Raw genomic sequence first — 12,269 nt, 5'->3', positions numbered from 1 at the left:
ACACACACACACACACACACACACGGACAAGCGGGGACACACACACACACACGGACAAGCGGGACACACACACACACACACACAGGCAAGCACACACGCACACAGCATTCCTGTCTGTCAGCCCCAGCTCCTCTGGAGACTGCTGCAGACAGATTCTTAACAGCTCCCCCAGCTAATTCATCAAAAGGATACACAACGCAAGGGAAACACACAAACCCTAACATGACATTCAGGGGCCGTTTGATGTCATTTCCTTCGAGCCTCTGACCTGACAATAAGGTGGAAAGCCGGTCGCATGAAAGGCAACAGAATCCCAACTGTGATGTAGTCAGACAACCAAGGGCGGTTTATTATATTATTGGCAGTGGTAGCCTCAGTGGGAGATTGTGAGCGCTTCTGTGTACATGTGGGTGTGTGTGTTAAGGGAGGGGAGGGTTGGGAGTGGGTCCATTGTTATGGCATGTGCATGTAGGCCCATGTGCATATGAAGAGCAGTCTGGGCAGTTCAATGTAAACAGAAGGGGATTCCAGTGGACTTCAGCAGCAGGATCAAGCGCTTGCTTCCCCATCATGTGACCGTCTCTAACCCAACCCCGGCCCCCCAACTCCGACCCAACCACCACCTCTCCTCCTCCTTTTCATCCCTGAGGAATGTCAACAGATCTAGTGCTGTAAACCCCTTTCTCATTGCCCAGCAATGTCTCCTATAACCCCCACCCCCCCGACCAACAGACACACACAAACACACACACACACACACACACACAGACACACACACAAACACACACACACCTACTGTGCTGTTGATGTTTCGGTAGTCCTAATGCTAAATATGGGAGGTGCTGCCCTGGGCTGTCTTTAGTTATTGGCTCTGCTTGACTGATTAATGGCGGACATTGCAGATGGACACCATTTTCCCAACTAACAGACGCCATCTTCTCACAGCTCGCTCTCTCTCTCTCTCTCTCTTCCTGCCCTGTACCGTATCTCTCTTGTAGGATCAGAGAAAACTAAATAAACTCCCAGACTACCAGATCCTGCTTGTTTCATGCAAAGGCCTTCGTAACTTAGATTGAGGCACATTGCTTTTGACAGTGAGGACCTCTTCTTCACATCCTCACAATCTGATATTCGATTTCTAATATAAAATGGAGGTGTAGGGTGTTGTCAGAGGTGGGGGCTGCAGCCCCAGCTAAGACGACAGACGGTTTAAGATAATTCAAGCTTTGCTGAGGCTAAGAATAAAGGAGGCGTGATGAATGATTAACAGTTGAGACTCAAGGACTCCCGATGAATATGCTATGATTGCCTGCTGCATGCTATATTCTGTACTTGGTGTAAGTGTGTGTGTGTCACTGCAGGGGAAAGTAAGCCTCTGGCTCGTCGATGACGTCTCTTGACGACCAGGTCAAAGGTTTCAAGGAATGCACCGTGTTAAAGATTAGCTTTCTTGCTGCGGCTGTGCTTATCAGGCACCCTCTAAGAGAGACATGTCTAATGGCGTCGTCCAGTGTGTATAACTACTGCTGCCAAACTCAAACTCTAAGGAGAGAGGTTATTTGTTTGGCTACTGCATTAACGCCCATGCAAGCCCAGCATGCATGCGCACACACACACACACACACACACTCCCACGCACACGTTCAAAGATAACGACTTCATGGACTTCTTCCAGCCTGAGTGAGGGAAGTACAGTCCACAGAATGGCAGATAAAGAACCAGACCGAGACACAGAACAAGATGGTGGCATGAGGATACAGACAGAAGATGTCCATCTACAAAGTAGTATCAGATGGAGGGGGGGGCGACTGTGTGTGTGTGTGTGTGTGTGTGTGTGTGTGTGTGTGTGTGTGTGTGTGTGTGTGTGTCTGCGATGACACCAATGAGGGGGACGCACAGATGGACAGAGACCAATGCGTGCTCTGAGTCATCTTCACAAGCATCATACTCCACTTGTTGTGCAGCCAGTGCTTACTATAGAATCCATGTTAATCTAACCCCGGCTGAGAGGTAGGCTGCTGCAGCATGGACCCTTAGCACATGCAACATGCCCCATATACATACAATATATATATCTAAATATATAAATGTTTGTATACAGACATATATGAATGTTTGTATATAGACATATATATTTATATATATATATATGTATGTATATATATATATATATATATATATATATATATATATATATATATATATATATATATGATTGTCTGAACAGCTTTTAAGACAAAAAGTGATGTGGAGACCAATAGTAGTTAAGTAAATCATTCTGGTTTTTTTTATGTGTTCTAAAACATAATGCTGCTCGCGAACATGGTTTAGTATATATATTGGCCCTTGTCTCTTAACAATTTATTACACAATAAAATTCATCAAATACTTAATGTGTACCAGTGTGTGTGTGTGTGTGTGTGTGTGTTAATACATATAATCCATAATATCAACATCCTACCCCAAATACACCCTATGTGATGCAGATATTGGAGTCATTTGCATGGCAATGCTCCGTGTCAATGTGATATTGCTGCTGTGGGGCGTGGTCTGAGGAGGTGCTCGTGGCTGTCAGCGTGACTTGGCCCGACGCTCATCTGCTCTGAGCGCCATCCAGCTCTGTTGTCAGTCATGATGTCATCCGCTCCCTCTCTCTCTCTGCTCTAAAGCAGACATGAAAGAGAAACCCACGGAGGGCCAACAGGTGCTGTCACAGTGACACTTAGAGTGTGTAGGCCAGCGCTGCCCCGCTCCTGATTTATGGGAGGACTGCTAGACTATAGGAGTGACTGTATACCCATGAGGATGTGGGTGAGTGTGGGTTTTTGCATTTGTGCTTGTGTGTCTATGCATATGTGTATGTTTGATGATGTGTTTTGCAATATTATGAGCTGTGTGCGCGCAAGTGTGTCACGTGTTTTATGCATTTGTGTATATGTATGTATGTATGTATGTATGTATGTATGTATGTGTATATGTGTGTGTGTGTGTTTGCGTGTGTGTGTGTGTATGTGTTTGTGTATGTGTTTATGTGTGTGTGTGTGTGTGTGTGTGTGTGCGTGTGTGTGTGTGTTTATATGCGTGTGTGTTTATGCGTGTGCACAGGTGTGAAAATGTCTGCGTGACTATGTGTTCCTTCGTGTGTGTCAGCACATTATGAGTCGGTGCCATCATACCAGGGCGGGTGTGTGTGTGTGTGTGTGTGTGTGTGTGTGATGGTTGCTGGCAGCCCGGGCCGCTTGTGTGATGAACGGGGGTGGGTTTGTGGTTAAGGAGGGGGAGGGGGTCGGAGACTATGGCCTGGTTTCCCCAGCAGTGTGTGGATGAATCATGACAGCTGAGGGAATGTCCACTGAACCCTGGCTGGCTGGCTCATGCGACTGCGCCTTCCGCCAATATATGCGTGGTAACAGCAGCCGGGCCCCCCCGTGTGTATCTCTACTTAAGTGGAGCAGTGGGCTGATGCGTCGGGCCCCATGTGCAGGCACGTTCAGGAAAATGAGGGGGCCAGGTTTAAACACACTTTTCCTTGCGGTGTTCCGAAACCACCACTGCATACCACCTGATGTATGGCTCCTCACCACCCCGCTTGGTGAGATGTAAAGACAGACCCCCCCCCCCCCCCCCCCCCCCCCCCCCCACACACACACACACACACACACACACACACACTGGCAACAGACACACTAGCCTAAGAGGCAGACAAACAGTAAGCACATTTTGACATTGATGCATGAAAACGTACCTGGCACTAAACTATTTACCAAGCCGGCCACTTTGACGTTCTACAAATACATTGAATACACACGGCGGGCGAACACACAAACATCAATTCATTAATTCCCCTCAGAAAGGTGATGGATGAGCACAGCATGGCGGGTCCCTGTTCAAACACACACACGGCTCACAATGTCTCTCGCCACTGCCTTGCGTTGACGGTAAATCATCGACAAACAAACCGAGGAAGGTACAAGGGGTGTTTTTTTTTTCTAAATGAGTATTGATGTTTGCATGGCCCACCAGAGACAGGGCAGCTCTGCCAGGGCCTCATGCTATGGTTTTTTTAGTCTTGGTGGCAGTTTGTGTTGAGCAGCTTGCGGGAGCAGAAGGCTTGCATGCACTGCGCTCCTGTCGGGGAGTGTGTTCGCACAGGTAGGAATCCGTCGCAAGCGGGCTGCTCACTGAACTGTGTTTTACGTTCAGTTTCATAGATTGAATGCATGAATGAAGTGGGGAATGTTCTGCTTGATATTAAGTATTCACTTCATTATTTTGAATGAAGGACATTGGGGATGCCAATGTTTTTTCTTTACGGCAAATGCAACGGATCATTTTAAGTAATAATTTGTGCATAATTAAGAAAATATTTTTCTTTTATAGCAATGGTGGTTTGGTGTTGTTTTGTGCAAATCCTCTCAGACGAACCAAACAGAATGTTATCCTTCTCTGCGTCCCTACACTCGCTCCACTCTGCCAGTGTCCAAATTAATCCCTCGCAATGACATGAACTGCCCCATGGATCTACTGGCAAGAGAAGCAGTCATCTGCCCCCAACCCTTTCACCTGCCCCTGGCCCCGTCGCCCGGCCACCGCTGCTCTGGCAGGGGGCTGGCGGCTGGCGGCCCAGATGCCAGGCACCATGAGTGGGCTGAATGTGGGCTGGAGGGGGCGGGGGGGGAGAGAGGGCTTAGCAAGGTGCGATGCACTGAGAGAGTACCTGGCGGGGAAGGGGGGTGGAAGTTGGCACGGGGAGACAGGGAAAAGGCTGTAGCCTGTGTCCGGGGACGCCCCTCTGTAGAGGGCCTGGGGCACCTTGCCCTCCCCAGGTTTGTGGATGACACTGTAAATAGGTTCAGCCCTGCCGGGGGGGGGGGAGGGGGGGGGGGGGGGGGGGGGGGGGGTACAGAAAGCACAGTGAACGAGACAAGAGCAGGACACGTAGAAGACACACACACACACACACACACATACACACAAACATACCATACTAGACAAGACTGGACAAATGCACAGACGGTGCACGTAGACAGGGGGCGGGGCTTCAGGGATAAGGGAGGCACCGCAAACGCTGATAAAGGTCATCCGTTTCACGACCGTTGAAAGCACACACACACACACACACACACACACACTCCCTCCCCCTCAATCTGTAGGTTAGGATTACGCAAGACCTCCAGGAGGCTTACGTCAGGCCTCTGCGTGTGTGACTTCTCATTCTGCGGTTTTCGTTCAACCGACATCACCTCATGTTCTCTTCAAATACAGTACTGTGAACGTTTACTGGGGTCCCACTATACTGTTGTTGGCCCCCTCAAACAGGCATTGTTAATAATCTTGCTTGGCGTAACACTAACGTAAGGCCTATCTAAAGAATAAGCATTCCATTGGAACGGGATCAAGAAATAGCATATTGAGATATGGTGGTTACTTTGGAGAAAATAGTAAGTTACCATTGCCTGGCATTTCTGTTTGACTGCAAAAAAATTATTTGACGTAGAAAAATAGACAAATAAATAAAACAGATTGCTCGACCCTTGGCAAATCAGGAAAAGATAAAGACAATCATTAAAAAACAACAACAACAACCAAAGAAGAAGAATGAGAGCAGCAGCACTGCAGCCCAGGACTGACCTGGTGAAGTCCTCCTCTCCCAGCATGTGGCGGGGGACCGGGGAGTACCTGGAGGGCGTGGCCTGGGGCGGGGCCTGGTACACCTGCTTGGGCTCCATGGCCCCCATGTAGCCGTGGCCCACGTGGTTCTCCACCAGGGTCGGGAAGGCTGGGGGGAGGGCCATGCCAGCAGAGGGGGGGAAAGAGGAGATGATTACAACAGCAATGACCATAATAGCACCAGCACCCACCACCACATCCCACAGTAACACCACCGCTCCCGGGGCGTCTGAAAGGTCACGTTTATTCCACGGCTAAAATAGGCGGAATTTGTTTCCCCGGAACGGAACATTTTACATTGAACGATCTTCTGCTGTCGTTTTTGATATTTTATAAGGTAGAGGCAACGGTGTGAATCACGATGTGATATCTTAACAATAGACATTTCACAAAAGTGAAAACCATCCCCTTAGGACTCGTTTTGGGGTTATTTCGAGACTTCCATGGAAACGACACAAAAACACGCGCCTCAAATCTAAATCACCTGACTGTGGGTCACACGGGCTTAAAACTCAGCGCCAGTCCAAGCACGTTGCTTTAAAATAGAAAGCAGGACAAAGTGCAGCTATGTATGGATTTGCATAAGACTGGGTGGCTCGGAGATGGAGACAGTTCTGTGGGTTTCTGTCGGAGGCTGCAGCACTTCAGAGTGGGCTTCTGTGAGCAGGTGGGATGTGAGAAAGCTTCCACACTTAGTGGGAGGTAGAGAGATCTGGGCTTGTTGTTGCTGTGGGCAGCAGCAGGGGTGTATTTGTGTGTGTGTGTGTGTGTGTGTGTGTGTGTGTGTGTGTGTGTGTGTGTGTGTTGGTGTGTGAATGTGTATAAATATACATGTGTGAGTATTTTTGTGTGTGCCTGCACAAATCCTGTATCTATGTGTGTGGATGAGTGGAGTGAGAGTTGGTGTGTCTTTCATGTGTGTGTGTGTGTGTGTGTGTGAGTGGAAAGAGTACTGTATCCAACAAAAGCACTACCGAGGAAATTCTACCCACCACCATTGGACATATTGCAGATTTTAGCTAAAAACGTAGGTTAAATCAAAATTTAAAAGTACTCAAACCAGCCTGTTAGAACCCTGACCCCTTCCTACACCTTAATGACATGCATTTGAATATACTGTGCATCGCTTTGGATATAAGAGTTATATCCAAAGCGGATATACTCTTATATCCAATGGATATAAGAGTTATATCCATATAAATAGTTGAATCGATAAAAAATAACTTGATCTTGTTGTATTCAGAGAAAACAACTAAACAGACACGATGACTAATATGATAAGAGATAGTTTAACATGACAACAACATGGAATAACAGGAGGAGGTGGAGGAGGTGTAGGGGCAGGAGGTGGAGGAGGGGGAGGAGAGGAGAGGAGAATGAGGAAGAAAGGGAGGAAGAGGAGGAGCAAGAATACGATTGCGAGGAAGAGGAGAAGGGTTAATACGACGAATACGACGAAAGTGAAGAGGAGGAGACTGACATTGCGGAGCAGAAGATGGAGGAGACGGAGGAAAAGGAAGGACAACCAGGAGGAGGAAGAGAAAGATGAGGAAGAGCAGGAGGAAGAAAAGGAGGAGGAGGAAGACAAATATAGGATGGAAAAGGACGATGAGGAAGAGCAGGAGGAAGAAAAGGAGGAGGAGGAAGACAAATATAGGATGGAAAAGGACGATGAGGAAGAGCAGGAGGAAGAAAAGGAGGAGGAGGAAGACAAATACAGGATGGAAGAGGACGATGAGGAAGAGCAGGATGAAGAAAAGGAGGAGGAGGAAGACAAATATAGGATGGAAGAGGACGGTGACAGCGGAGGGGAAGGAGGGAGGCGAAGGAGATACGTACTGCTTGAGTAGTCCGGGGGAGCGTACATGTCGTTGAGGTGCACAGGGCCCGACTTGGCCACTTTGAGGTACACCATGTCCGATGTGTTCTTGAGCGCAGCCACCGCCTCCTCGTGACGCACATCCTGCAGGATGATGTTGTTCACCTGGACGCCCCCAGGGGGAAGAAGAGGGTCAAACACACCCACGACGAAACGCTTGTTCTGAGTGCTGCCATCTAAAGCCATCAAAACTTTATGGTAGACTTCCTGTCGTATTATGGCTGGACAATAAAGTTATCTGAACCTGAAGCTTTAACTGTGTTGTGCATCACACCCTTCAGAACCGCAAGGAGGAAAGAAAGCACAGACGGTAATAAAAAAGGGCATACATAGTCATCTATTCAGAGTGCAAAGTCCATACATAGTCTAGTTGTGTTTTTTTTTGGATAGAGTTGGGTGAAGTAACATTTCAGTGGGCAATGATTGAAATACTGCAAATGACCAGTTCAGTTCAGAAAGAATATAAACAGAATCAGCAGAAGAGTGGATGAGTCATGTAATAGCTGCTGTATGGACTGGACATTCTGTCTTTTTAAAGCCACATATCTCAGCAGCTATGCAAAATAGCAACCATGCATACGGCGCATTGTCGTCTTTTTTTTTTGCCAGTGACTTTGTGACCGATACAATCTTTAAAGATCAGCATTTTTGTCAGAGTCGTGAAGGGGTGAATTCAAGGTTCAGTGAATACTGATTACACCTGACGTTCCTGGGAAAAGTTTGCATTCAAAACTGCAGAACTAATCAAAAAAAGGACTGGTACAACTCACACAAATAATACTTTCACTACTAATACTGAAGGTAAAAAATGAATGTCTAAAATAAGAGTGGGGTGATAAGAGTTAAGAGAATTTTCGACTGAAATTCCTAACAGCCCCAGCAGTAGAACTGCTGGCTGACTTTGGTTTCCCTTCATTCTGTCTCTACTGTAGCCTTGAAGCTTGAATGGACTGAACAGCGTGGATGCTGGTTCACCTGGCAGATGTGTTCCTTCATCTGCTGCCTGTGTGACATAAGGAGGCTTAAGGGAGATCTTCTCTCGTGTGAAGCAGTGTATCAATCACACATGAGGCCGTTGACATTGACATGATTCAGCTGGCTCTAGCTAAAACATCAGAATAAGGGGGCTCCGAATAAGACTTTTTTGTAAATAAATATTTCTCTGTCTTTATGGACAGAACATCAAAGAAAGCAAGGAAAATCTATTACAAGAAAGAGGGAACTTGGAATTGGAATACAGGTGGGAATTACACCTGGGTCACTACAAGATATGTTGCTTACATGGTGAGCTTCTGAAATGCCAAGAACTTGTTCTGTCCTGAAGAAAGGATAACTTGAATATTCCTACACTGACGTTTGATCGGTCGCAGGCATCTCCAATCAATCCCTGATTGACATTGACCAGATTTTGATCTATTTCAGATTTTAGCTTTTGTTTTTTTCGGTAGGGTGGTGGGGCCGGGGTTCACGAATCACGATCGCCGAAGATAGCGCTGCAGCAATGCCCCTTGTGAAGCGCATGTTATTTCTGAGCTGAACGTTTGCCTGCAGCACACATCGAGAGAGAGAGAGAGAGGTACATTGTGTTCTCCTACAGCGAGCAGGCGGTCTCCCGTCTGCAGGCGGCCGTCCTTCTGCGCCGCCCCCCCCTCGATGATCTTGGTGATGTAGATGCTGTTGTCCCCGGGGATGTGTTGGTTACCGATCCCTCCCGCGATGCTGAACCCAAGGCCTTGCACATGAACAACATCGCCGCGTTAACACACACACACACACACACACACACACACACACACACACACACACACACATTAACTCGTAGTTCTTTCTGTGAATCAACGTCTCTTTATTTTGGACGTTGTTCTTTTTTCACGTGACATCTGCTGCTCTGTTTTCCAACTTGTTGATTTTGTTTAAACGTAGGCCTTTCATAGAGACTGTAATATCGACTCCTTTAATTAAAAAGTAATAAGTAGATCTGTGTCGGAAATGGGCAAAATCGTACATTTTAACACTGATCGCAAGTAAATAGTATGCTCAACAAAAACATATTTTACTGTAATAAGGTCTAAACGGCTGCATTCCATCACAAATCAACATCAAACAAGCAGACATAACTAACAGGATATGCCTTGGAGGTAGAATCAAACTTTGGATTAACATCTAAAGTATGATAGCAGACCAACTCAAATCATGGTGAATGGGGCATTTCACTTGCTCTCGCTTCATTTGTTTTCGAGCAATCAAGTTGCTGGAGACGGGGAACTGTAAGTGTGTTTTTTTTCACTGTAAAACCATTGAAAAGAACTCGGGCAGCACGAACCGTCCTGTCCAGACACAGGTTCTTAGGAAAGTGTCTGTAAAGGTTTCTAATCAACTCTGTATGATTGGCGACTCTTGCTTCCTAAAACCCCCTTCCCTTCGTATAATATCTCCATTACTCAACAGGAGACCAGGCATAACTCCGGCCCATGAGTCTCTTGTTTCTGGCCTGCTATAACAACCAAGGACTGCTGGATCCCAGATTAGTATGGAGGGGACTGTCCGGGGGCCCTCACCTTTGGGCCCCTTCAGCAGGTTGACCTCCAGAATGGTCTCGGGTGGGGCCTGGCGCCGCCGCACCAACAGCCGCACCACGGGGCCTGCCTCCTTCAGGGCCTCCACCGCCCGGCTGTGCACCACCTCGGACACGTCCACCTCGTTGACCCGCAGCACACAGTCGTTCACCCTGAGGGACGCCGCAGGGGGAGGGGGTTAATGCAACACACACACACACATAATAATTTTACTGATGAGGAGGAGGAACACAGGGATGAAGATTGTGATGAATATGATGATGAAGATAGAATTACTGTGGTGGTGATGATGGTGACGATAAAAAAAAATTGTACTATGATTTACAAGAGACCCGAAGACACTTTACATAGATATTGACAAAACATTAGAAAAGTCCCAGTGTAACTATGAAATAAATAGTATGCAGCTGTGTTTATGCTGTAGTGTGTTTTGGTGGATCGTGTCAGTCAATACACATTTTAACATCAAAACATTCAGAGCATAAAATCAAGCGTCTACAATGGCTTGACACTAAAAGCCATTTAAAGTCACACACTTTTCCTTCCTGCGCTTACCCCAGTCGGCCGTCCATGGCGGCGGCTCCTCCTGGTATAATCTTGGTGATGAAGATTCCTGGGTCATCAGGGATGTGTGGATTGTCCATTCCCCCAGCGATGCTGAAGCCCAGGCCAGAGTTACCCTGCACACAGCAGTTCACCAATAGCATTAGCCCCTACATCAACTTCACACACACACACACACACACGCACACACACACACACACCTGCACGCACACATGCACGCACACATGCACGCACACATGCACGCACACATGCACGCACACATGCGTAACTAGACGGGGTGGGGGAGGGGGATTGATGGATTCCAACACAAACCCAAGGTCGACGGCGTGCTGCACTTAAGTGTATTGGTATTTTAGCGGATACGACCAATCGGGGCAGCCCGCGCAGGGGACTTCTCAAGGTATACCTTGATATCCACTTTTCTCAGATGGACGACACCGCTGTTTGCATATGAGTGTATGCATGTGCGGTTGTGTGTGTGTTTGTGTGTTTTTGTGTGTGTTGCGTGTCTCAATGTCTGACAAATGATAATGACTTTCATGTTTGTATGTATTGCGTTACTGAGCAGCAGAGACTGGCTGCCCCACTGCAGGGACGGGAGAGAGGTAGAATATGGTGCTAAACATACGTGAACGTACCCCATGGTCAGTTGAGCCACCGTATCCTATCCACAACCTCACCATCTCTGCAGTGTATTAATATATATGACTTCACTATTACTTTTGCGCTGTGTCGAGGCCTATTTCCAATTGAGTGGGTTGACAGGTACAGCCACACAGCAAGGGCCGGTAAACAAGACGGAGGTAGAAAAAAAAACTGCTTTATTATGTTCTATAATTAATAAGCAACCCTCACAACGAATAAGCAAAGAGGAGTAAGCACCAAATTCCCTGTTGCTCAGGCTCCAACAGACAGACGCACGTACAGCACAAGACACGGACACACACACACACACACACACACTTGAAACACTGAATCGGTTGACGTTATCTGTACGAGCAGAGTTCATCAGGGAATGGTATATTCTGAATGTAAATATTTAGTGTACAATGGCGGCCTCACAGAGTGAAGGGCTTTGCAGCTCGACTGTGGCCCTCGCTGAAGTCACATGTGGCAGGGGGATTATGTAAAGGGCGACGCCTTGCTGACGCCGCCGGTGTTGTTACCCTCACAAGTCGTGCGGTGGCGGGGCGTGTTCCAGCTTAAGCGATGCACCGCGTCTTTGATTTGCATGCCGCCTTATACAAAAACCTTGTATGTAACCTCGCAACACACGGGCTAAAACGATTAAAAACGCTCATCAACATCTCCTGATTGCAGGAGCTGCTGCAGGGCAACGGTCTGTTGTCGGGTTGCTGACAGAGCTGCTTACTGCCACCTAGTGGACAATCGGCAGCTAGGTGAGTGATATTGAGACGCAGCAGAAGGGAGGGGAAATACGATTGAACAAACAGGGAGATCAGATGAATGCTCAATGAAGACTTACCCGCTCCAGGATGATCTCTTCATATTTATACATCCCGTCACTGCCATTTACCTGTTTAAACGTGAAGACAGTAACATTAATATCACATTAATAG

The 12,269-nt window shown here is 47.3% G+C and overlaps 1 protein-coding gene across 4 annotated transcripts in view; it reads right to left on the bottom strand.

Annotated features, from left to right (window-relative positions):
• LOC307081417 (disks large homolog 3) overlaps positions 1 to 12,220 on the bottom strand; it is a 31,939-nt gene extending 19,719 nt beyond the window's left edge. For all 4 annotated transcript variants that reach the window (XM_079744577.1, XM_079744578.1, XM_079744579.1 and 1 more), the window contains exons 1-6: positions 12,176 to 12,220; positions 10,681 to 10,805; positions 10,108 to 10,277; positions 9,145 to 9,281; positions 7,510 to 7,654; positions 5,632 to 5,779 (exon numbers count right to left, since the gene is read on the bottom strand). In XM_079744577.1, the coding sequence (XP_079600703.1) occupies positions 5,632 to 5,779; positions 7,510 to 7,654; positions 9,145 to 9,281; positions 10,108 to 10,277; positions 10,681 to 10,805; positions 12,176 to 12,208 (758 nt within the window). In that variant the 5' untranslated portion in view covers positions 12,209 to 12,220. The remainder of the gene's footprint in view (positions 1 to 5,631; positions 5,780 to 7,509; positions 7,655 to 9,144; positions 9,282 to 10,107; positions 10,278 to 10,680; positions 10,806 to 12,175) is intronic.
• Positions 12,221 to 12,269: the final 49 nt, after the last annotated feature.

Source organism: Pollachius pollachius, assembly GCF_949987615.1.
Source record: "Pollachius pollachius genome assembly, chromosome: 10".
NCBI lineage: Eukaryota > Metazoa > Chordata > Actinopteri > Gadiformes > Gadidae > Pollachius > Pollachius pollachius.
Note: the sequence above shows the minus strand (reverse complement) of the source record. Positions and strands in the feature narration are given on the sequence as shown.